The sequence below is a fragment of the Typha latifolia genome, chromosome 11, assembly GCF_019914945.1.
Source record: "Typha latifolia isolate L0001 chromosome 11, TyphaL0001v2, whole genome shotgun sequence".
Taxonomy (NCBI): domain Eukaryota; kingdom Viridiplantae; phylum Streptophyta; class Magnoliopsida; order Poales; family Typhaceae; genus Typha; species Typha latifolia.
This window is the reverse complement of record NC_133096.1, coordinates 7,060,108-7,085,632: the sequence shown is the minus strand read 5'-3', so window position 1 is coordinate 7,085,632 and position 25,525 is coordinate 7,060,108. Positions and strand designations below refer to the sequence as shown.

General features: G+C 39.1%; 3 protein-coding genes across 3 annotated transcripts; 2 read left to right on the top strand and 1 right to left on the bottom strand.

The window, feature by feature from the left end:
- The first annotated feature begins 291 nt into the window (after positions 1 to 291).
- On the top strand, positions 292 to 1,662 carry LOC140797757 (bidirectional sugar transporter SWEET14-like). Its single transcript, XM_073151401.1, has 6 exons — positions 292 to 343; positions 424 to 460; positions 549 to 759; positions 839 to 1,000; positions 1,104 to 1,223; positions 1,327 to 1,662. Exons 1-6 carry the CDS (start codon positions 292 to 294, stop codon positions 1,660 to 1,662), a joined length of 918 nt encoding a protein of 305 aa, XP_073007502.1.
- Positions 1,663 to 3,112: 1,450 nt separating this feature from the next.
- Positions 3,113 to 7,972, bottom strand: LOC140797498 (serine/threonine-protein kinase PBS1-like). Its single transcript, XM_073150968.1, has 5 exons — positions 7,451 to 7,972; positions 6,698 to 6,903; positions 6,311 to 6,500; positions 4,697 to 5,088; positions 3,113 to 3,847 (listed from the first exon to the last, which is right to left on the bottom strand). Exons 1-5 carry the CDS (start codon positions 7,569 to 7,571, stop codon positions 3,386 to 3,388), a joined length of 1,371 nt encoding a protein of 456 aa, XP_073007069.1. The 5' UTR covers positions 7,572 to 7,972; the 3' UTR covers positions 3,113 to 3,385.
- A 5,229-nt stretch (positions 7,973 to 13,201) lies between these two features.
- On the top strand, positions 13,202 to 17,380 carry LOC140798045 (pentatricopeptide repeat-containing protein At2g13420, mitochondrial-like). The gene is given in 3 exon segments (XM_073151768.1): positions 13,202 to 13,429; positions 13,432 to 13,853; positions 14,966 to 17,380. Coding segments are annotated over 3 exon segments (1,581 nt in total). The 5' UTR covers positions 13,202 to 13,236; the 3' UTR covers positions 15,932 to 17,380.
- Positions 17,381 to 25,525: the final 8,145 nt, after the last annotated feature.

The window sequence follows — 25,525 nt, the reverse complement described above, 5'->3', positions numbered from 1 at the left end:
TCACAAGAAACTTGAGCTTATTCCGGTTCTAATAATGAGATTATAAACTACTATTTAGTTTATAACCTCACTCACGTAAGCTAAATGAGGGAATGCCATCTCCCCCACCTCCTCTCTCTCTCTCTCTCTCTCTCTCTTTTTAGCTGCTATCCTTCTATAAATGCTCATTCTCACCTCTCTCTCCTCTCATGCCCCCAAGTGTGTGAGGAGTAGTTAATGGTGGCTTAAGCTTGGCCTTCTTAATTATTCCTCTCCTTGTTGCAATTGTTCTACTCTTCTTTGAAGAGGAATATGGCTCTTCTACCTTTGGATCAACCCTGGGCCTTCACTTTTGGTGTCTTAGGTACGTATACCTTTCTTTTGTATTAATTGTATATCTATCGTTAAGTTGAACTTGCTAATGTTTTTCTTGTATATTACCAGGTAACATCATCTCATTTATGGTGTATCTTGCCCCATTGTGAGTGCCCAAGAACTACGTACTAATTATCCTTGTTTAAATTTAGTCTCCTAGATCTCCATTTTATGTGAACTATAATTGGTGGCAGGCCCACATTTTACCGAGTTTATACGAAGAAATCGACAGAAGGATTCCAATCCCTACCTTATGTGGTTGCCCTGTTTAGTGCCATGCTTTGGATATACTATGCCTTGATCAAATCCAATGCTGATCTCTTAATCACCATCAACTCAATTGGGTGTGTCATTGAGACTATATACATCATCATGTATCTCACTTATGCACCAAAGGATGCTAAGGTAACACTTTCGTAGTAATGTGAGATACTTTTTGATCATCTTAGAGATAAGAACATTAAGTATACTTTTGGAAACGCAGATTCTTACTGCCAAAATTCTTCTACTTTTGAACGTCGGAATGTTCGGTTTGATCCTTCTTCTCACTCTCGTGTTATCGGAGGGATCGAATCGAGTTAGCATTCTCGGATGGATTTGTTTGGGCTTCTCCGTTAGCGTCTTCGTTGCACCTCTAAGTGTCATAGTGAGTGCATTATGATGATTTATATATATAATAAGTTTCCAGAATCTAATCATATTTTGAAGCATATAAGCTGATATGATTGAGATTATTTAATTACTTACAGAGGCTCGTAGTACGCACGAAAAGCGTGGAGTTCATGCCTTTCTCATTGTCGTTCTTCCTCACACTAAGTGCTGTTGTTTGGTTCACATACGGTTTGCTGACCAAGGACAAATACGTAGCGGTATCTACCTAATTATCATATAATTTTAGCTCATTTTTTTCTTCCTTTTTTGTTTTTTTTATTGCTGATGAGTACTAAAATCTTATTCTTCTTGCTCAAATAGCTTCCAAATGTGCTGGGATTTCTATTTGGCATCGCCCAAATGGTGATCTACGTAGTCTACAAAGACGGGAAGCCAGTCGTCATTCAAGAGTACACCTTGCCGGAGCACATCATAACCATTGCGAAGCTCGGCACGCTGGAGAAGAGCCTGGAGGTCCATCCGATCGACTCGAAGCAGCTTCAGCTCGCAAACAAAGAAATCACAGTCGAAAGAGATCGAGAGGAGCATGACAAAGACAACGACGACGACAACGACGAAGACTACGACGACGAAGATAATAACAAGGAGGAAGACATGGAGACCCGAGAGGAAGTAGAGAAGATGAGAGAAGTTTGATAGCTCATGCAACTCTCATGGAAAGGAAAGAAAGTACCTCAGAACAATATTGGTTAGCTCATGGCATCCTTCTCTCTAAGTTTCATTTCCTAAATGAAGCTCGACAAATTTTCTCCCAGATGGGCAAGAATTCGAAGTATTCTAATCCGCCCAGAAATAGGAAGAAGAAAGAAGAAGAAAGAAAGAAAAAAAAAAAAAGAAGCAGAAGAGGAAGTTTTAGTAAGAAAGTTTATGCATTATGATCCACCTTGAATCTCTTTTAAAGAAAAAGAATTGGGGTTTATCTTGCCTTCTTTAATTTTATCCCATTATAATCATTTTTATTAAGTTGAGATCGGCACAACAGTTACAGTACAAGAGTGGGATGCATGGGAAATATTAGCACAGAAGCACTAGCATGATTAGAGCTTAAGACATACCTAATTGAATAAGTTATCAACCACCATGAGGAACCAATGCAAAGAAATCAAAATAAATGGACAAATTATATCTCAGCCCAATCATAGAAAAAATGTGTTAATTATCAAATGATAAGACTGGATCCTCTCAAGAGAGCAAAGAGTGCATGCAATTGGATGCCCTACAACTGTATCAATGCATTGGTATTTTTCACTTGTGGAATTCTTATTCTGATATAATATGTAAATGATCACTTAGGTCTGTACTGTTATGATAGTACCTATCTCTCTCACCTCTCCTCTTCCATCGTATTTTTATATTTAATAATTACTAATTCTTATCATTAAAAAAATTTACTTCAATTATCATTTTAATCACTCTTTCTTCTTCCTATCGTCTATTTTCTCCTCATCCATCCCGTAAAGGGTATTTTAGTTGTTTGTCAAATTTATTTTAATTTTATGTCATATTAAACATAATTATTATATTCTATACTAATATTCGACTACATAATAAAATAACTTGTATCAGTATAAGCTCTCTTATACTAGTATACAAATTTAGAATAGCTATCTATACTAGTACTAGCTTTATTCCCAACCTAACAGTTCAAGATTTAAGATGTACCAGTTATCCGACATAGTATCACGAGTTAGATATTCTCAAGAGGTTTATGATCCAGATAACTAATACTGAAAAGTAAATATCATCTTCTTCAAAGTAGCCAAGTACCTGCCTACATAACCGATAAATAATTTGTTAGAATATAGCTTCTTATTACTAATAAACTATATGGCCCATATTATCCAGCCTGAAGAAACTATGATATGTTGTAGTCTTAATTAGTGGGATAGTTTTTATGCTATCCATGCAAACCTCTAGCTCCATAAAAACTCCTCTGGTCTCAATAGAATTAACATGTCACTATGGATCATAATTTTCCACAGCACCACATCTTAGGAAAGGCTAAAATGTTTTAGATTGCAGCTGGATTTGAAGGCGAAAAAAGAGAGCTGTTACCTATCTAACTACAACATAGTGAAAAGTATAATTTTCAGTTCCACAATTCACTTTCCGGATGTTTTCAACTGATAAAATCTCAGGGTTCAACACAGGTGATAAAATACATAATCTCGGTATATTGTTTTACTCTTATCTCACAAAATTTTCCAAAGATTTACAAGAACCAGAAGATGTACCCATAACCAGGACGATGCCTTCAATCGTCTAAACATATACAATCTAACTCTGTTTGCCAGTTTAAGGAGAAGAAACCGAAAACAAAAAGGGAAATAACAAGAAAAGAACTTGCCTGATGCTGTATCTACCCATTTTCACTTGGAGCATTTAAATTTCCCTGTGCAGTAGCAGTAGCTCTTGTCTTCCCCCTCCAATTCTCTCCCCACATCTTGGCTTCTGCCACAGCCCTCTCCCGATCATAATCTTTGTTCAAAATTCCAGCTGTCTCCCTTGGAGAACCCTCTCCTCCATCATCGTTCTTCGACAGCATCTTTCCACCTTTCTCATCCCCAACCTTGCCTCGTTTTTCACCACCACTTGATCTATTGTTTGAACCAGTGGTTGTGTTGGGATCGTATAGCTGGGATGCCAAGTATGACAGCGCAGTCACAACGTCAGCAATAAGCGGGCGGGATGCAGCTTCTGCTTGGATGCACATGGATGCTACAGCAAGCGCTTGGTACAAGCCTCGCATGGGATAATGCCCTTCAAGCCTCGGATCAGCCATTTTGGGGAGCTTCCTTCTGTCGTTGAACAGTGGCCGTGCCTGCAAGGATACACATATGCTTCTGATAATGAGTTAAAACTTAACCAGTTCTCATGAATGTCTTACCATTCAAAAATATACATTATAAATGGATTTAACATCAAGTAAATGAATTGCTAAGTGCTAATTAACTTAACTCAATTCTAAGGTATTCCATCTAATTTAGCAAGCCATCGGATCATATGGGAGTTCTATACTTCCATCCGGGCAAAAAAGTTGTCTCGCCTTACCACATGCCTCAACGACTCTCTCACACTAATTTGATACATTCAATGCACAAGGTTCTAAATTGCTGCAACAGAATGCTAGCTACCACTTAAAGAAAGCAGTATAAGATTTTTAGCCAATGCTGAATATAGCTTCCTTCCAGTATGTTGCGCAATAATTCCCGAGGGACTTCTTTCATAGGCTTGGAAAAATCATGAAAATTACATGTAAGAAGAGCTATCCGCTAATTCAAATAAATAAATGCTTCAATTTTGTTTCAAGCTGAAAATCATTTCATCATTATCTAAGCCTTTTTCCACCATTTTGTGGAATCTGCCAAAGGACAACTCAATTTGAAAGACTCCAATGAAACAACCAGCTCTCATTCTGCAATTGCAATCAAGCCTCTAGAAATTGTGCCAAATTTTTTATTTGAATCGGGCAAACTTGAATAGCATGAGTCACATCAAATTGATTAGTCCACCGAAATTGCAAACACGAAAAACATATCGATTCCAAAAGGAGTACCTAACAATGGTTGTTTCAAATTACTACCTCTAAGCTGAATGTAACAAAACATTAATTTAGAGTGGCAAGCAAGTGGACCCAAAATCCTAGCAGAAGAATGTAAAGAAAGCTTACCCATGAAACAAGATTTTGTTCTCCCTGTGGTCTAGTGCTGTCGATGGCCTTTCGACCAGTAATCAACTCCAGTAATACAACTCCAAAACTATAAACATCTGACTTGACTGTTAATTGTCCAGTCATAGCATATTCAGGGGCACAATATCCATAAGTTCCCATCACCCTTGTTGAGACATGAGACTTGTCACCAACTGGACCAAGCTTTGCAAGCCCAAAATCAGAGAGCTTTGGGTGAAAACCCTCATCCAGTAAGATGTTGGATGACTTGAAGTCTCTATAGATAACTGGGGGGTTGGCTTTATCATGGAGATATTCCAACCCTTTGGCTGCACCTGCAGCAATTTTCATCCTCGTATTCCAGTCCAGCGGTTCCTTGTCGAGAGGGAGATCTGCAGAAGAAATCCAATACTTATCCCACAGTTTTTTTACAAGAAACAGATTCAGACAGTGTACTTCCCAGATTAGCACTTAAATACCGGTTTAGGTACATATGTAACCATAGAATACATGTTGTAATAGTTTAATCTTAAATTAAAATGGAAAGTTCAGTAAACATGATGTACATGCTGTACACATTAAGAAACAACCAAGCAAAGAGAAGCAAAAATATGTGTCCTATTTACATGGATTAACATAAAATATTTTGAATATTATACTGACCCGATTTGAATCAATTCTATATAAATAACACTTGGAGGCAAAGGAAACTTATAAAGGATAACAGAGAAGGCGATCGATGAGCATAAAGACTTAAATTCTAATTTTCTGCACTTTAGAGTCAGATAACTAGAGAGCAACTATCTGGGCCAGGATGACTAGGAAACATCAAGATAGTGAAAAAGAAGAAAAAAAAGAAGAGATACACTTTGCATTAACTTCTTTGGGGCCAATCTATTACCAAATTTAAAGTTTTAAACATGATGTGTGCTTGCTTTAGTAGCAATATAAAGTAAATGTGAAGAGGATCATGTTAGTGTTTCTCCTCCCTCTCTCAAACTAATCTTGGTCGATGATCTTGTGTTCTTTGTACTCATTTTTATCCTATTTTCTAGTCACTGTTTTCCAAATATAAACATTTGAACAGTGAACAGAACAAATATCGATGGTGCTGCACATGATTCATGCATGGCAACATGAACACGAGGACATGATCCAGATAACACCAAGTCACTAGCAATCTTATTTAGGTAACTCATGACAAGATCACATATGTACTGGCTAGGAAAGATCACTTAAAAGATCTGGTTGTTTGAAAATCAAGAGGAATTACAGTAGCAATTTAGCTTCACAATATTTGGCTACTCGCAAGTACAATCTTTTACATGCACTTTGAAGCTCCCATAAAACATAAAGGAGTCAAATACAAATCGAGTTGCTACAGAAGTCAAATTTTGTTCTCATCAAATCCCCAAGTCAAGTATTGAATGATGAACAAAGGATAGCAATAGGAAAGACAATATTTGCAAAAAGATGTGTGGACTAAGTTTTAATATTGACTTTCATACTAAAACCACTACCTGTCATCCAAAAGCATGCAGCACAGAAGGAAAGGCAAGTACAGCCACCAAATTCTTTTAGCAAAAGTCTACTTAGAAGAAATAATACCCATACCATGCAAATGATCTTCCAATGATCCCAGGGGCATAAATTCGTACACCAGAAGGCGCTGTTCTCCATCAGCACAGTAGCCAATCAGATTAACAAGATTGGGATGATGCAATAGGCTGAGCATGAGGACCTCTACCAGAAATTCTCTATTTCCTTGGAGCCCATTCCTGTCAAGTTGTTTTATAGCAACAACCTGCAGCTCACATGTACATTTATATCATAGAGGAGCAAAATATTCAACTCGAGCTCATTCTTTAGCTTACAACATATGTTTCTGGTCAAGGAAATTTGTAAAGTACAATGACTAATGCTAAAGTTAAAGCATAACTATTTGTATCGCCACAAGCAGATCAAACTTTAATATGCTGCACATGTATCATAACGAGTTACCTGGCCTGTGCTTTCTAGACGTCCTTTATAGACACGTCCAAAACCCCCTTCCCCTATGAAGCATTCTGGTCTGAAATTCTTGGTTGCAGCAGTGAGCTCCCGAAAGGTGAAAGTTTGTGCAGAAATATTAGTACCAGAACCTTCTTTCTGGCCCAATGATTCTCTTCTCAAACTCAAGTTACTTCTTGTCCTCAATTGATCAGATCCTAAATATCCCTCACAAAAAATGGGATAAACCAGTGAGCATCAGGAAGATTATGACCTTGTGAAATGCTAACAACAAAGTTCTAGATGGTGCGGCAGAGCAGGAAGATCCAACCAGGGCATAAGCTGATCAAATATCGAACTTAATCCAATCTATTATACAGCCAGTGACCAAAATTGAATTTTCTTCTGTGGAAAATAAACTAAATAAGACCCAATATCAATATCATCGATTACAGTCCTATGTAGATTTTCAAATTTTATCACACATAAACATAATAACTAGATCAAGACACCATTGTGGCAGAGCCTCATTATCAACAAAAAGATCTGACCAAAATATTTATAAAAAAAAAACAACAGATAAATTGATCTCAATGTCTATATAACAAATGAGACTTGAATAGAAATCACTAGATCACTCAACTGGGATTAATCTTTTCTGTTTCTACTATCAAGTTACACTTTTAACACGGGCACAAAGTCACAGAATTAGGAATCAGATCTACCAATCTAAAATTTAAAAACAAGCAAAGGCGTCGAACTCACCCAAAGGAAACTTCTCCGCACGAGGAGGGACCATAGCATGCTCCTCCTTCCTCTCATCTCGCCCATTCTTAGGATTCAACTGCTCCCCTTCCTTCGAATCGAAGCAAGAGAAACAACCCATCTCCCAAAACGATCCGAACTCGCCGAGAAGCCCACCAAGGTCAGATCTTTTCGGTCCTTCTCATGAAAAATCTCCACTCCACCGGTGTCCTTTCTCCGCTATTTGCCCGTAAAACCAGATGCGGGCATCGAATTCCAGGTGCGCTTCTGGTGGATTTCGATCCAGTTCACGCGGCTCGAAGAGACGGGCAGTAGAAGAGTCGATCGACGCGGGGCAGAGTAGAGAAAGGGAGGATGAAATAGCAAGAAAGGAAGCGTTTTTTTGCGCTACGGCTGCAGAAAGGAACAGTGGGCTCCGCGTGAGCCGACCACTGCCTCGGCTCGCCTACCATATACCATGAGACGTCTTAGGTGAAGATTCCACTTTGGCCATCCGAATTATAATTAACTCCCCTTTTCCCCGAAGGAGTGCCTGAGGGGTGGTACAAATATACATTTTACCCCCTCTTGTTAACGTAAATTTTAAACTTACTCCCTGTACTTTTATCCGCCTCAATTCAATCCTCCCTAATTAATTTTACCACCACCATATGGTGGTATAAATTTAATGTTTCCTTTCCCAATTTAGTTGACCTAATTATCTAATACCCTTTAAACTAGTAATTATTTATACACTATAGCTTCTACCAGTCCATGACAAAGATCATACATTTAAATTCTCTCATAAATGCTGGGTTAATATTTCATAAATTTTCCGCTCTATTGAAAATAAAAATCTATTTACATATCACTAACTCAATTTTGATTATCACTTAATCTCTTTATTATTAAAATTAGATCAATTTATTCATTTTATTATTACTAAAATAAGGTTTTTATTTTAGAAATAATTGCTCTTGTTGTCACTTGTATTTAAAATAAAAATATAATAATTAACTTTGATGTGATATAAAATGAAGAAAGAAAAGAAAATATCATGAATACTCTTTAATTTAATACAAACTAGGTTGATAGGATAAATATTACGGGTAAATTAGTAATTGAGCTAGTATATGGTATAAGATGTAATAGTATTTATATTCTAAAGTGAGAATATTATAATATTTAATTATTATTTTAAAATAAGAAAAAAGTTATTCATGAAGTAAGAAAATAGTTCAAAAATATGGACCAAATTTGCTACTATCCAAATCTTTTTCAGGCAACATTCTATGGTAGAGATTGGAATGAGTACTTGCAAGAATTCTCCCAAAATGGGGTGGTTTACAATTTTACATATTTAAGTGTAGCAAAAATGGGCCATTTTCTTAGTGGGGGGATATAAGAAATATGTTGCAATTTTATTGTGGATAAATATTGAAATGTGGGACTCTTAGCCATGTGACTGCACGTGTAACTATTCTGGTTAGGTGTAACAAATTTCTTTGATGGGTCTTATTCTTCTAGAATTCTTTTTCTTTTTAATATCTTATTATAAGCTAAAGTAGAAGAAAATAAGATTAAAATAACTTATGCTAATCATTTACTGCTACTTATTGTGGTCATTGTCATTGAGATATATTCTGAGTCTGACTATAGTGCTTAGTAATGTCATTATGATTTATTGGATGGGTGTCTGTGTGTGAGAGAGAATTCTTAGGGTCAGTCCTTTGCATAAAAAATTAAAGGAATTTTTATAAATTATATTCTATATTTTATTTATTTTATAATTTATTTGGTATTTGAAGATTTTATAACTTTACCTCTCATTTTCTTGATTAAGTAATGTCGTTACTAAAATATCTCCAGCTATATTTCTTCAAAAAATAGATGATAAAGAAGACTAGGATAGTTTAGATATTTATAAATTACTTTATATATTATATAAAATATTTACTTTCTAATATCGTAAAAATTATAGAAAAAATGAGGAATCAAATTACAAAATCCTCAAAAACGGGATAGGTAAAATATAGCGTGTGATTTATAAAAAGTCTCAAATTAAATTTTATTTTACATAATCGCCTATTTTTTATTTTTTTTATTTTATAAAACTAATCAAATTATTTCTTCTATCTTGAGTATAGAAATTAGTCAAGAAGAAATGTGTTTGTTGTCGTATAATTGGATTTGATTAGTTATGCAGCGAAAATTAGAAAACACTTAGCGAAATTAAAAAGTTTCTTTGCTCTTTTTTTTTGCATGTATACGAATATAATCTTCCAGAGTTTTTTTATTTGTGTGTATATTCTTCGAAATTTCATATTTATGTGCATGCCCTTTAAAATCCATAATTTTAGCAGATAAAAAATGTCGATAAGAAACATAATTAAAAAAGAATAAGAGTGTTTCTATCCTTCTATAGTTAATTAATGATATTCTAACATTTAGTTATGCTTCAAGAGTATTTAAAAAAAAAAGGGGTTCAAAAGGTTAAAAAAATCAAGTTTTTGATACAAATGTGAAACAAATAAGAAACTTTGAAAGGTAGGCACTCAAATAGGAGATTCTAGAAGGATATCGATTATAAAAAAAAACCATTTAATAATCATTTTACTTTGCTATAGACTAATACAAGTGATGCTAATTTTCATTTTTCACAAAAAATTATATTTGGAGCTCCTATTTTTGATACAACTATTAATACACAGTGTATGTGATTTACTAGATTTGGTCTTCCCCAAATTCCTAGGTTTAACTATGGAAAGAAAACAAAAAACCACTTAGTAATCTGTTTTCATAGTTGTTGAGTATATATATATATATTTCAGACATGGTAATTTTAATTACCATATAAATCAAATATTTACATAAAAGTACAGATGTAGTTGTTGCGAACCAGTCTAATCCGATCTGCAACGGTTATGAAACTTAGATCCTAGCTTGATAGCCATCCAATGGCTAGATGGATGCTAGGGTTAATTCTTAGTGTGAATGGAGAGAAGTTATTGTGAAAGAGAGGGATGAAGGCTGGAAGAAGCCAACCAAAGACTTGGGCGGTGGAAGAATGTGCCAATGGCTAGATACAAGGAGAGAAGGAAATAAAGGCCAAAGCTAATTCCAATATCATCATCATTATACAACTCTAATTAGGGTTTCCTCCACATATATATAAAAGGTTCACCCTAGGGACTTATCAACTAAGTTAAACAACTCCAAACAAATCCTAACAAACCGATAATTAAAGTTAAAACTCTAACAAATCAAGTAAACCAGTTTTCTTTATCTTCTCCGATTAACCCTTCGATTTGCCGCAGATATATTCCAAATCTGGAGAAGTTGTGAATATCAAAGGCAGAGTTGGATTTAGCTAATTAAATAAAATTCTAACCTGCTAAGACTCTAACTAAACCAAATAATCAAATAAGATAATTAGACTCAATTCATTGAGCCCAATCTCCTTTTGATGTGATCCAATCTGACCGGTTCGCATTAGTAGTCTTTCGTATCTTTTATAATATTTTTTATAAGAAAGTTTGCATATAACACCCCCATTTTAGTAAAATTTAGATTTACATTCTATATTTTTATTATTTTAATATCAACTCCTATAATTTAGCGAGTACGTGCATAAAATTTAGATTTAAACTAACACTATTTTATTTCTAAAATAATTTTTCGTAATCTTTTAGTATACTTAACTTAACCCAGGGATTTAGTTGAGTTTAACTAGCGAATTTAACAGCAGAATATTTTATGTACATATTCTCGATGAACCATAAATTTGTTAAAAAAATATTTGTGTTATATGCAAATTTCTCTACTTTAAAACATAAGAATATGTTAAGTGTCAACTACTATTTTCCGATCTAAGAAGGTGAAGTAATTATTTTCAAGAGACGTAAACTGTTGTTATTCTCATATAAATATATTCTTGGTGGACAAAACTCATGCCCCTAAGTATTATTGTACTTGAGCTTAGAATTGGTGTCATATCCTATGTTCCTATGCAGGTTACAGTCAGTACAAAGATCGATAATAAAAGCCAGGAGTTAAAACACATCCAGAAGAACAAATAAACTCACCTTGTTAAGATGCATGGTGATATCTTCATGCATCTAAAACCAACATTAGCATGTGTAAACTTTGCATAAGTCCATGAGGTATCCATGCCATTCTTGGTGACAAAGTGCTCTACCATGCATGCATAATTACGTATCCATCTTTATGCATCTCTATGTTCTTCCTATTTATTCTTCTATTGCTCCAGTACTATCCAAAGTTTACAGCATACTTTTGCATATAATTTAAGGGTTATTTATTCATCTATTTGTAATAAATTATGGGGTCAAATAAAAAGGTTAGTCATCCACAATATATATAAGTAGGACAAATGTTTTAACCTCATGCACGTATAGTTTTTTAGTAAAGAATTATATTAAATATTAATCTCAATGGTTAGTGATATGTATATGCTAAGATGCAAATTTTAAGAAAGATAAATGAGAAAGAGCATTAATAAATGTCCCCATAACTATATGTTTGTAGTATGATTAAAATATACATATGTTCTAGATATAGACTATATGTTTATCATTTAAAATTCAATTGTATTATTTTAGATACATCTACAAATTTATTCAATTCTTCTGATGAAAATCTTTAAATTCTCAATATGGTTTAGTTAAATATAATAAAAGAAATAACATTCGTAATTTATTTCATATCATACAGATGGAAGACAAATAGAGTTTTCTACAATTAGGCCATAAAATATTTTAAATTGACCTTAGTAATGTCTTCATTATTAATTCCTAGATAAAAAAAAAGAATTTTATAAATTTTATATTTACACTCCGTCTTTAAAATTTTTATAATTTAACCCCTATTTTTTCATAAATCTTATTTAATATCTTTCGTTAATTTAAACGATAGGAGCAAATAAATATTTTATTATAATATATAAAATAATTTATATATACTTAAATTATCTATGTCTTCATTAGAGAAAGAGGAGAGAGGAGGAAAAATAGTGATGAATATATTTTAGTCATTTAGTAGATATCTATTAGTTAAAATAATATCATAATATAATACAAGAATTATAGAGAAAAAAAAACGGCCAGATACAGAATTGTCAACGATCGGTATTATGAATTATAAAATGCTTAAAACGTAGGGTGTCATTTGTAAAATACTCTTGAAAAAAAAGTCGAGTTCAATATAAAAGGACGTCTCCGCCGACCAGCCTATCACCTCAATAATAAATAAGCAAAAAAAGGGGAAAAAAAATCTACCGTCGAGGTCGTGGGAGATACTGACACGTAGCACTTTGTAACGTCCCTTTTAAGTGGTGCTAAACGTGACACAGGGGGAGGGGTATTCCAACTTTACTCAGACCACATGACATGACGTGGACCGTAGGCAAACGAGTAGTGGGGCTTTTGGTCTCTCCACGAAAACGATGCCACTCAACCATCCATCACCCATCATGGCATCGCATCATAACGTAATAAAACATAACATATCATATCATATCTCTACGACGTGTTTGCATGCCGCGCAGATTGTCTGTGGACACGTGTAAGTTGCAGGAACTAAGAAGTGATGGTAGTCAGTAATTGATCATGGGCCGGAATGGGCCTTGTTCAGATAATATCTTTCGGCCTGGCCCATGTTATATTGGGCTTCGTTTTTGGATCTCATCACACGCGCAGCACACGTGATATATACATAAAAGTCCTCTACGCCCGGCCTCTTACCCCCCCCCCTCCCTCGTCCGGAAGATCAAACAAACTGGGGCCTAAATGTGGCGCACGTTAGCTATGCGCCGGCTCTTTGCGCCGCCGGTGCGCACTTTGCTCACCCTCCGCTTCCTCTCCCACTCCCAGGACCTAGGGTTGGGGTTTAAGCCTACCCCTCCCCCGATTGATCCCTCCGACACCGCCGACGCCCTCGCCCACCTCCTCCTCCACCACCACAACCCCTTCCACCCGCTCGAGTCCCCCTCCAGCTTTCCGGCGTCGCACTCTCCCACCACCTCGTCATCCAAATTCTCCTCCGCCTCCGCCACGCATCCAAGGTCGCCCTCGCCTTCTTCGTCTGGGCGCGCGACCACGCCGGCCACGCCCACGACGCCGCCGCGTACGAGATCATGGTCGACGCCCTTGGCCGCGTCCACCAGTTCGACGCGGCGTGGCGGCTCGTCATCGAGATGGGACAGATCGGTGGTGGGGATGGGGATGGGGCGGGGGCGACGACGGCGAGGATATTCGCTGTGTTGGTGAGGAGGTACGTGGCGGCCGGGATGACGCGGCAGGCGGTGAGGTCGTTCGATGATATGGAAGCGTTTGTTGGGAGGGAGCCGAGTGTGGCGGAGTTCCAGATACTGCTTGATACCCTCTGCAAGTATGGCTATCCAAAGGTCTCACCTTTACTACTCCGCTTCTCCATTTTCTATTCAATCTGCTAATAGTTCGAGCTGGTGTTTGTGTTGAGTTATCTTCCTTAGAATACTTGTGGTGATAATAGTTGGGAATGATGTGAAATTTCGATCTTTGCATATCTTTCTCAATTGTCACACTTCACAAGAATTCTAGAGAAATTTATGGTGGTTCTCATTAAGATGCTTTGAGAAAAACCATTAATTTTACAAACGTTTTACAATATATGTACTTTTTATGGAGTTACTCACACAATTATGCTAGAGTTCTCTATATGATCAAGTTGAGTGAGGTACATTATTGTTTGACGATATTGATCTCTTAAAGTGTCACTTAGAAGCCAGGTCTCGACATACTACATAACTTCCCATTTCTTAATGCCCCATCCCCAATAATCTGTTTCATTTTGTATGACTTGCAGATTCTTATTTATTCCTCTTCAAAAGTCCATTTTTTCCAAACAAACTCTTTCCTTAATTACTGCATTCACATGTACAGAGATAACCCGGGAGTATAAATGTTTTACATATCTGGAATTTTGCTATGACGGCATGCCCTTGTATGGGTAAGTTGTCAACACGTTATGCTCTGAAACTGGGTGGGCACAGTAAGCATGCTCTTTTGTTAGCATTGCATGGTAATTGGGTCAAGTGCTTCTTGGATAATCTTGTGTGTCAAGTGCTAATTTTATGCACGTGCTGACTGGCACATAGTTTTTATATATGTATGCTCTTTCATATGTACATATACATAGAGTATCGCACATATTTTATTATTAACAACTTTTTCCTTCTAGTCCATTATCCAATGATTTTTAAGTTGACAAAATGGCACCTCAAATTTTCTGGATTCTTTTACTACTTATATCAGTATATCAGTATTCTTTCCTTACATACAATAAGATGCCAAAAATGATGAAGTTTAGCTTGTGGAACTGTGTCCTAGAACACCTTAAGAGTATTCACCAATTTTAAGATTGAGTGGTGTAACCTGATTTACGTTGGGAATACTTGGCTTCTGTGCTCTATTTCCTGTAAGATATTATGCTTTTTAATGCTTTATTATTAAGCATAATGATGGTTTGATGATGCAGGTTGCTACAGAGATATTCAACAAAAGGAAATTCAAGTATGAACCTCACGAGAAGACTTACACAATTTTGATTTATGGATGGTGCAAGGTAAATAAAAATGAAATGGCCCAACGGTTCCTAAAAGAGATGGTTGATCATGGAATAGAACCAAATATAGTCACATATAACATTCTATTGAATGGGATCTGCAGGCATGCAAGCTTGCACCCTGAAAACCGCTTTGATAGAACAATTGTTGCAGCTGAAGATCTTCTAAAGGAAATGCGCAGCAGAGGGATTGAACCTGATGTCACAAGCTATTCTATCATTCTTCATGTTTACAGTCGAGCTCACAAACCTGAGCTAACACTGTGTATGTTGCAGTCGATGAGAGAGAAAGGCATTTCTCCAACGGTGGCAACATATACTTCAGTGATCAAGTGTCTTACTTCGTGTGGGAGATTAGATGATGCTGAGGACTTGCTTAATGAGATGATTAGAAGTGAAGTATGCCCGTCCCCAGCTACATATAATTGCTTCTTTAAAGAGTATCGTGGGAGGAATGATGCGGACAGTGCAATAAAATTGTACAAGAAGATGAAGGAGTTGGGTTCACCGTGCACGCCAGATATTCACACATATAACATATTGTTCGGAATGTTGTCAAGGTTGAACAAGTTAGATACCATCAGAGAATTATGGAATGACATGGGTGAGAGTGGCGTCGGACCAGATATGGATTCCTATACCTTGCTGATCCATGGATTTTGTCAGAAGCAGAAGTGGAGGGAGGCATGCCAGTTCTTCATGGAGATGATCGAGAAAGGGTTTCTTCCGCAGAAAGTCACATTTGAAACTCTCTACCGTGGATTAATACAAGCAGATATGCTAAGGACCTGGAGGAGACTGAAAAACAGGGTTGACCAAGAATCGTTAAAATTTGGTGCTGAGTTCCAGCATTATCATCTCAAACCATATAAGAGGTGATTTTCATGTTGAATTACATGGAGTGATCTTGAGTATTTTTTATGATCCAATACTTTTTGAAAAGCAGAGGTAGATGGATCCTGGGCACATCAGTTCTTCAAGAACACCAAAGCTGAAGGACTTCTTTCAGAACGTTAATGTTGTGACTATTGCAGATTGATATGATCGGGCATGTGAGAGTTGGAGAATGAAAAAGAATAGAGTTTGGTTTTATATAGGTTTTGATATTCTTGTTCAATTAAATGGAATCAACATGAGGGCGTTGTCTCCGAAAGAACAAGGAGTCAAGGACCTATATTTAGAGGTTAATTATGAAAGCTATGTGGATTCGCTACGTGAAAAATAATGGTATGTGAACTTTTTAAGTGAACCCAAATATGAGGTTTTGGGCCTTTTGGCTTCCTTTCCCAGAACCTGAAATTATGAATTCAGATTTGGAATACCTGATACAACAGAAATAGCTGTAATTTAGTGCAGGTTTTGCCTAGAGGACTGCAAAAGATGAGGTTATATTGCAAGAATGAGTGGTAATGATCATTGGTGTTTTAAGTATGTCGTTCAAGATAGTTTGCCAGGAACTAGAAGGCAGATATAAGTCAATTGTACAAGAATTGCAACTAGAAGAATATGCTTACTGGAATCACAGGTTTGATGCAGCTGAAAACTTGATATAAATATTGTTGATATTCTTTTTAATTTAAAATAGCTCTTATTGGCATGGTTAGTTTGTTCAAGTCAGAGCCAATCCCTGATTGTGATAATTGTATTCTGCCACTTTCATATGAGTGATGCATATTATACGTGGAAAGATCTCAACTGATGCGCCAGACCCTCATTGACAACACAGTTGTTGGAGACTTGTGGCTTTGATTTTCTTCTACAGACTCTGTTTGGAGGCAATGCCCAAGCTGATCTCTACTTGGTTTGCAAAAAATATGAAGCAGCATCAATTTTGATAAATGGAAGAGAACTGCTCAATGGAGAACTCAGGGAGATCATACTTCTGGATTCTGTTTGAGGGGAAGGCATGATTAGTCACTCACGGAGATAAACTGAAGGGGAATTTATTTTGCGCAGCTTTATCAAGGTGTTAAAGGAACATCACAATATGGAATTGAGTTATCCTTCCTGGAGGAAGTTGAGTCTGGCTAAGACAGCATTTTCGGTGCACCCGTGACATGCTGCTGCTATTCTGTGTGTTCAAATGGAAATAATTTTGGTTTATTAAGCTATTGTGTGTTCAAATGGAAATAATTTTGGAACTTGGAAGTCCTGTTGTATTAGTTCTTCTCCTAGTACATCATTATTCCACCTCTGCGATCACAACTTCCTGGGGATGAAAGGAGGTCATTAGTAGTCTATTTGACATATTGTGGGAAGGGATAGTAAATTTATAATTGTTCTGTTTTTTTAAAAGGAATACAATTTGTACCTGTGATTAGGCTACAATTTAGATTGTCTTCTTGAATTGTTTGTCTCGCTTAATCTTCTTGGATTTCCGATCCATATTCAACATGTAATTTTGCTCTTTTTATTTGTTGTTGAAGATTTTCAATGTTTTAAAATGCAAAACTGAAGGATTTGAGTGAAAGAAGTATAACACTTCGGATTTTTTTCTTAGAAAAAAGGCTACTTTTTCTAATTGTTATAAACATTTAAAATAATGTTTTACTCTTTTCACATCAAATGCTTAACTACCGGAAAATAAAATGTAATTTATCTTTATTCTTTTTTAAATAAAATCTAGGATTGTTGCACCGACATATCCTCTGTGATTTGCAACCGTAAGTATGACCACAATTAATTAATTAATTAATTAATTGACACCACTTTGCATATTAGAAAATAATCCAAGTTTATCACGTTTTAGGTTAACATAAGATTTTACTAGTCAATCATTATCTGTACACGTAAGCTAATGGGATAATGCTAAGTTCGACGTTAACTTCCTACTTTTTCTCCCTAATATTCTCCCTAAAAAGATATCTGCCACGTAGCCGGTTGCAATATTTTCACTCATCCTGGTTTGTAGATGATCTCAAAGTCAATCATATCCTAGTTAAATTCGTAATCTGAACTTCTCCCAGCAAATTTCGAGAACGATCCCAATTCCATATCCACACCAAACCCTAGATAAAGAATTTCCTGTGATAGTTTGGCTATTTCCAATCTACTCTAGAGAAGAGTTTTAGAGAGGGAGAGAGAGATGAAGCCGTCTCCGGTGGTGGCGGCCGTTATGGTGCAGAAGGTCTTCCGAGGTTTCTTGGTCCGGAAGAACGTGGAGTTTGTGAGGAGGTTGGCGGCGGAGGCGGACAACATCGAGAGCGTTATTGCGGCGTCGGCAGCCACGATCTGGTATGACGCCAAGGAACGAGTTTGTGTGGGCGAGATGCTAATGGGGCTGCTCCTCCTCCTCGATTCGGCGCGCGGTGTCAGAGAACTCAGGAAGAAGGTGATCGGGAAAGTGATCGCGCTGCAGGAGATCGTAGATTCGATCTCGGCGGCGGTGGAGGTGGAGAGATTTCGAGGTGACACCGGCATGGATGAAGGCTTTGATCCGATGGTACGGGGAGAAGGATTTAAGATGGATTGTGTCGAAGAATCCATTGATTCTGCGCGAATTGGTGTCGAGCACGTCAAAGAAAGGATCGATTCAGCTCAAATTGAGGTTGAGGACGTCAAAGAAACCATCGATTCTATCTCGGAGGTAGAAGAGAGACCACTAGAAGACATCGCAAGAGATGAGGACCCTGATTATGGGAATAGAGGAAAGGTAGAGGAAGAAGGATTGGAGATAGGTAATGTCGAAGAAACAACCAATACTGCACAAATTGAGAACGAGAACCCGCCAGAAATCCAAAATTGGACGACAAATTTCAAAGATTGGGTCATGGTGGATTCGGTAGTAGAAAGCGATTTTGCCAAAGAAGTTCCTGAGAAGATCGGCAAAACCCAAGAAGCCCCAATACCAAGGGATCTATTGGACAAGATGATGGTAGAGAATGCGAGGTTAGAAGGCTGGGTTGCGGAGTTGTGTATGAGTAGCGCACAGCAGAGCAGTCTGATGGAGAGATTGGTCGAGAGAGTGGAGCAATTGGAGCAGGCCGTGCAACGGTTGGAGAAGAAGACTGAGGAGGCATGGCGACAGGGTTGAATTTCTCCAAGATCAATGGATGTAAAGTAGCTCTTCCTTTTCTTCATAGCTGATCTCAAGCATATTTTTATTTATTCTCTTTCTCACATTATCCCTTTTTGTAGGCTATATATATACATCTTTCTTTACATTTTAATAGTGCACTTTGTGAGATCTATATCATCTAGTGTTGGGTTTGATTTATCTGGAGGATACCTTATACATATCAAAATGATGTGCAATCAAACCTTTTTTTTTCGATGCAATAAAATCCCGAAGAAAGTTATATGATTATGGCTATTCCTAATCCTAAGTTAGAATGTAAGGATTTAGGGATCTGTATGTAAACATAGTATCTGTTTGCATAAGCTCGGTATGGATTTAACTTGTAATCTGATGATCGAGTCGATTTCATGATTGTAAGTTCATAAGAGCCCAACTGACTCCCATTTTGGGCAAAACAGATGCCTATGTCTTTTATTTCAGTTAGTTAGAGGGATCTTGAACTAAGAAGTAGACCAGAAACTAAAAAATGGGTGTATCCTGAGCAAGTGCAAGAATTGGGCTCTATTCTCTTTGCATTCTTTCATTATACTCCTGCTTGAATTCATTTCACTTGGGTATTGGAAGGATACATAGGTTATTATAGCTATTTCAGTTGTCTCTTTTGTACATGGAAAAAATTAGGGTTGAGTTACTTTCTCTCAGATCAGAGAGGTATCATTCATCAAATCCCTACCCAGAGTGCAATGTTAAATGTTCTGCACTCCTCTTTGTTGGTAGTAACATATTTACTAGAGCTTTTATTTCTTGGAAAACTATGACTTCATGCTATCTCCCTGTAACAACTTAGCTAAGTTGTGAATACTTTGACTCTGTAATGCTATCTCAATTTATCAGACCCAATACGGTTCCATATCCAAGTTTTGTTAGATATGGTTGAGATATTTCTATCCGGGTATAGTCTATGAGATATAAATATAAGTTGAATAATAATATCTACATATAATTTAATTTATATTGTAAAAATGCTGATATAAAATATATTTTTATATGTGAATCTCTAATCTAGCTTTCGCATATATTTACTTGTTCTCTATAGATCTCTGTAATTATTTCACAAGGTTTTATATATTCAAAAAATGCATTACCTAAATCTGACCCAGGTGAATCAATTATTAAAATTATGTGGGATAGTTACTAATTTGCATTACCTATAAGTTAAGGAATTTAACAGAGCACGAAGCATCTGCAAATAAGTTGAGTTGGTTTTATAGGGGTATAGCAAAAAGAGCCTCGAAGCCTATTTTCTAATAAGAAACTCATACCGATATCATCCACAATATTTCTAAGAGAGTTTTGTTAGGAACTCCTCTAATTATAAAATATTTCACATCTCCCTTAACCACTCTTACAAACAAATTAATCACAAAATTTAAGCTTATTTTTATGAAATATCAAATTAATTTTCAATTTTGCAGATCACCCATTTTGTTCCACTTTGCAAAACTAAGTCTATACCAAATCCAGAGATAATGCGAAATCCACAGATGATAAATAATAAATGAGATCCGGACGTACAATTTAGCAGTAATCCGGGTATTTTTAAGTTAAATGATGATAGCAAAGTAAAATAAGAAAGGGTTAAATACATTTTAATATTTTACTGGGCTCATAGCATAAAATTATTTTATCTATTGTATAATTTTTGAACTAATTATTACATACTTGTTTTAGAGTTTCGGTCCAAAATAGTAGAATGCCCCGGTGTAATAAACATAATAAAATTATCAAATTTATGAATTACACTTCTTCTTAAATTAATTTTTCTAACAAATATAACATGGGCATTTTGGTATTTTAAATAAGATTCAGTTAAGTGAGACATAAATTTTAATAGTTTTACTTTAGTCATTTAAACTGATATCTTTAAAAATAATTATACATAGAAGAAGAAAGTAATTTTATGCATAAATATAATAAGGTTAAATGCATTTAAAATAATTTAGTGATAATTGAGTTGGTCTTAAGTTTTTTTTTTTTTTTTTTTTTTGATAAAGGAGCTCTATTCAGCTATTAAGAATTCCTGGATGAACAGTTGTCCATCTGAACCAGGATGTACAACTCATGTGGCATAGGGTCCCCCTCACGGAGAGTTTCGATCTGGGTCGCACCCAAGCCTTTACGGGCAGTCCAATCCGCAGCCTTGTTTTTTAATCTCGCTTACATGGGTAATGGAATACGCTCCCACCTTGGCTAATACAAACCTTACACTCCCACACAATACCACTGGATTTGCCACGGGCAAGGCCTCTCTCCCTCAAAACCTTCACTAACTGTTCCGAGTCCGACTCCACCTGTGCAGTCTGCTCTCTGCTTAGTAGGTTAAGCCCCATTAGCATCGCCCATGCCTCCGCGTGGAGTGGAGACATCGCTGGTATAGGTTCCCACCGGACCTGCACCACTCCTCCGTTGTGGTCTCGCATGATAGCTCCGGCTCCCGCCTGGCTCGCTCCTGAGTGGAATGCTCCGTCCGTGTTCACCTTCACCCAACCGCTCGGAGGCCGGCACCAGCCGCCTACCTGCAGTGTCCTCTTTGGTTGATCACCGCTCCTGGGTGGATTATATTCCTCGGTCAAGTGTTGAGCTCTTTTAGCCACCAGGCACGCTGCCTCCCTCGTCTCTCCATATACTATGCGGTTCCGTTGTTTCCAGATGCCCCGAGACGTGGTTGCTATCGTTCCGTGTTCCGGCGAGGCCTCCGTTCTGCATCTCCCCACTCCGCGTGATCCATTCTCGGTCCGATGAAGCTCCCCATCTTCTTTAGTTACGCCGCAACTGACCCAATATGGTCCATACCTCTCTGTTGTACCTACACCCATAGAACAGATGCTCTATCGTTTCTGAGAACAGCCCACATAGGCTACACTTATCGTCTCCTCCGATCCGTAAAGCATGCGCCTCTCTTTGGTCGGTAATCTACCTCGGTAGCTTCCAGCCAGAAATGCCTCACTCGTGGCGCCACCTTTATCTTCCACAACTCCCCCACTCGCTCTAGTTATCGTCTTCAATAGGCCGTAGGACTCGATATATTGCAGCCGCCGTGGGGGTCCCCATGGGATGAGGCCACCAGATCCATGTGTCCTTTGATCCTTCCTTCCCTAGTGAAATGGATGCCATCTCGACTGCCAACTCCACCCCTACTTCATCAACCATGTTTTGGCCGTTGCCCTCTCTCCTCTTCAGAAGCTCCGCCACTGTCAGTTCCGGTCTTAGGAACTCTGGTTTGATTGTTCGTGGTTGCCACCTCCACGGCACGGCGGAGGTCCACGGGTCGTCAGCTACACTCGAGCCCGTCCCGTCTCCAATTAGCTTTCGGCACCCCATTTTGATGGCCTCTGCTGTTGCAGTTATGCCTCTCCAGATCCACGACGCATCCTTCCACTTCCTATGCTCTCACGGATGCAGACCACTGTATTTCCCATCCATGATTCTTATCCATAGCGCATCGTCACCATTTAGGATGCGAAAAACCTGCTTGCCAAGCAGACTGCTCCTTGTTTCCTTAAGTCTCCTCACACCTAGGCCCCCTTCTTCTTCTGGGCCGTGTCACCATTTCCCGACTTACCAAGTGAAGACCTTTACGTTCTCCTCTACCCCACGAAAGGCTCTCGCTACCTTGTTGATCTTCTCCAAGATGCGTATCTGGTATCCGGGTGCAACTCATCCAATAGTTAGGGATAGACATCAAGGCACTTCGAGTAGGGTTAGCCGACCCGCAAAGAGAGGCCATTACGTTTCCATCCCGCCAATTTCTTCGTCGACGCTCCACCAGCCAGCTATGATCCCGAACGCCGACTCTCCTCCCCTGCTATAGGAACACCAAGGTACCTAAACGGCATTTTGGCCCTCGGTAGACCCAAAGAAACTGCGGATGTTGTCCGCTTCCCTGGCCTCCATCCACTCCGGCAGGAACAGCTCCGACTTCGCAACATTCACCTTTTGGTTAGTTATACTAGAGTAGACCTGAAGGCACTCCTGAATGACACTAACATTCTGAGCTGAAGCTTCCACCGTGACTAATAAATCGTCCGCGTACAGTAGGTGCGACAGGTGCACATCTCCAACTCGATAGCCCTGCAGAAGCCCTCGCGCCATGCGATCCTTCAGCAAGCTAGATAGAACCTGAGACACGAGTAGGAATAGATAAGGGGAGAGCGGGTCCCCCTGTCTCAACCCACGGTGGGGCGTTATCCACCTTGACGGTGATCCATTCACAAGGATTGCATATCTCGGGGACTTGATACATGCACTGATCCAACTGCACCACTTGGCCGGAAAACCCATTGCTTCCATCACCCCCAACACTGCCTTCCAACTAACTCGATCGTATGCCTTTTCCATGTCCAATTTTAGCATCATCAACGGTTTCATGTGCCTTCCACTGACCAAAGTATGAGCCACCTCCTGTGCCGCCAGAATATTATCGTAGATATTCCGGCCTTTGATGAAGGCCGCCTACTCTGTATCCACCAGCTGCGGGAGGAGCCCCCGTAGCCTTCCGACCAGCACTTTGGCAATGATTTTATACGCCACGTTGCATAGGGAAATCGGCCGGAACTCTCGCGCCGTAGCCGGTTTTTCCACCTTCGGTATCAGGGTGATGTAAGTATTCCCCCACTGGCGGGGGAGTCCTTCATGCTGGAAGAAGTGTTTAACCGCGTTGCACAGCTTGTTCCCAACCTCCTGCCAGTATAATGTGTATACTTCCACCGGTATCCCATCAGGGCCCGGCGCCTTGCCGGTAGGCATACTTCGAAGGGCTTCCAAGATCTCGTCGTTGTCCACCGGTTTCAGCAGTTTGATACTGTCTTCCGCTGAGACGCCCGGTAGGTCCAGTCCCGCCGGTAATGTCCAGGCATCATCATGGGTTGGTCCCCATAGTTCCTCGTAGTGTTCGAGAAAGCTCTTCTCTATCTCCTCCTGCCTTTGGACCCATAAACCTGCCTCCGACTTTAGTCTTTGTATTCTGTTCCTTCTTCCCCGCATCGTCGCCGTAAGGTGGAAGAAATGAGTGTTTCTATCTCCCTCTTGCACCTATCGCAGACGCGACCGTTGAAGCCACTTTAGATTTAGTTGTCTCGCTTAAGGCCGCCTTCCCGTTGTAGCGGCTTCTCGGCTGGTGCTTCCTCATCATCCGGGTGCCGGCGGATCCAGGCTCTTCTAGCTCCTTCAACTCGGCCTTCACGGATTGCAGCTGAGTCTCCAGGTGACCTATCTGCGATCTGCTCCACCCTTTCAGCTGTCATTGCAAGTTCGCCAATTTATGCGTGAACCCATGCATGGGATTCCCATGCACGTCTTCTCGCCAGACTTCCTTCATGATGCGCCTACAGCTGTCGTATTCCGTCCAGTACATTTCAAATCTAAAAGGCCTCCTACTTTCCACCACCTTCGGGACCATGACAAGCAAGGGTGCATGATCCGACGCTGATCTATCCAGGTGTACCACGCGGCTCCGCGGATACCTTCGCACCCACTCGGTGTTCGCCAGCGCTCGGTCTAATCGACCCGCATTCTCCCCGTTCCCCTTCGGTTGTTACACCGTGTGAACGGAACTCCTTCGAAGCCCAAGTCGCATACTCCCGCCTCCTCTACGAACTTAGCGAAAGCAGATGACTTCGGCCCAAGCGTCACCCGAGCATAACTTTTTTTCTCCTCCGTTGAGAGTATCGCATTGAAGTCGCCAGCAACTACCCACGGCAAACCGAGAGAACCTAAACCCAATAGTTCCTCCCACAGCTGGATCTGCTGCTCTAGCCGATTGCTTGCATAGACTGCAGTCACCAGCCATGTTTCGCCATCCACCGAGGAGACCACCATGTGTGCCGCATACCTCGACACCGCCACTACGTCCACGTAACCAACTGCAGTCTTCCACATCATTATCAACCCTCCTGATACACCTTCAGCTGGCACCGAGAAGGAAGACCAGTTCCTTCCCATTATCCGCGCCACCATTTTTGCTTTTGCCCAGTCTGTATGGGTTTCCAGTAGACAGATAAAATCCACCTTATGTTCTTTATTTAGATCACGACATCTGTCCAGTACATCCTTTTTCAAGGCTCCTCGACAGTTCCAAAATATTGCTCTAAACATAAGACACAATATAGGGTTACTCCAGTCTGCCACGCTTTGTGGCGGATCCTTCCTGGCCCCTTCTGGCCTTCTCTCGTGCTTCATCAGGCTGTGCATTGCCATCTGAGCTGTTTGGAATGCAGACCAAGGCCCATTGGTTTTCGCTTTGCCCTTCCAGATCCATAGGCTCATGCCCATTGTCCGGTGGTTTCGTCAGCGCCTCCTTGAGCTTCCTGACCGCCGAGCAGTGTCCTTCGGACGGTCCCCTCTTCTCCTCAGGTGGCCTCGATCCGGTAGTCGCGATACCATCGGTGTAGATATCC

What these genes read in the sequence shown, in the direction of transcription:
- LOC140797757 (XM_073151401.1), top strand. Translation starts at nt 292, where the DNA reads ATGGCTCTTCTACCTTTGGATCAACCCTGGGCCTTCACTTTTGGTGTC. An exon ending in ATGGTGTATCTTGCCCCATT is followed by an intron (nt 461 to 548) that starts GTGAGTGCCCAA and finishes AATTGGTGGCAG; the next exon opens with GCCCACATTTTACCGAGTTT. An exon ending in CCAAGGACAAATACGTAGCG is followed by an intron (nt 1,224 to 1,326) that starts GTATCTACCTAA and finishes TTGCTCAAATAG; the next exon opens with CTTCCAAATGTGCTGGGATT.
- LOC140797498 (XM_073150968.1), bottom strand. Translation starts at nt 7,571, where the DNA reads ATGGGTTGTTTCTCTTGCTTCGATTCGAAGGAAGGGGAGCAGTTGAAT. An exon ending in TGCGGAGAAGTTTCCTTTGG is followed by an intron (nt 6,904 to 7,450) that starts GTGAGTTCGACG and finishes AGGGATATTTAG; the next exon opens with GATCTGATCAATTGAGGACA. An exon ending in GTCTAGAAAGCACAGGCCAG is followed by an intron (nt 6,501 to 6,697) that starts GTAACTCGTTAT and finishes TGTGAGCTGCAG; the next exon opens with GTTGTTGCTATAAAACAACT.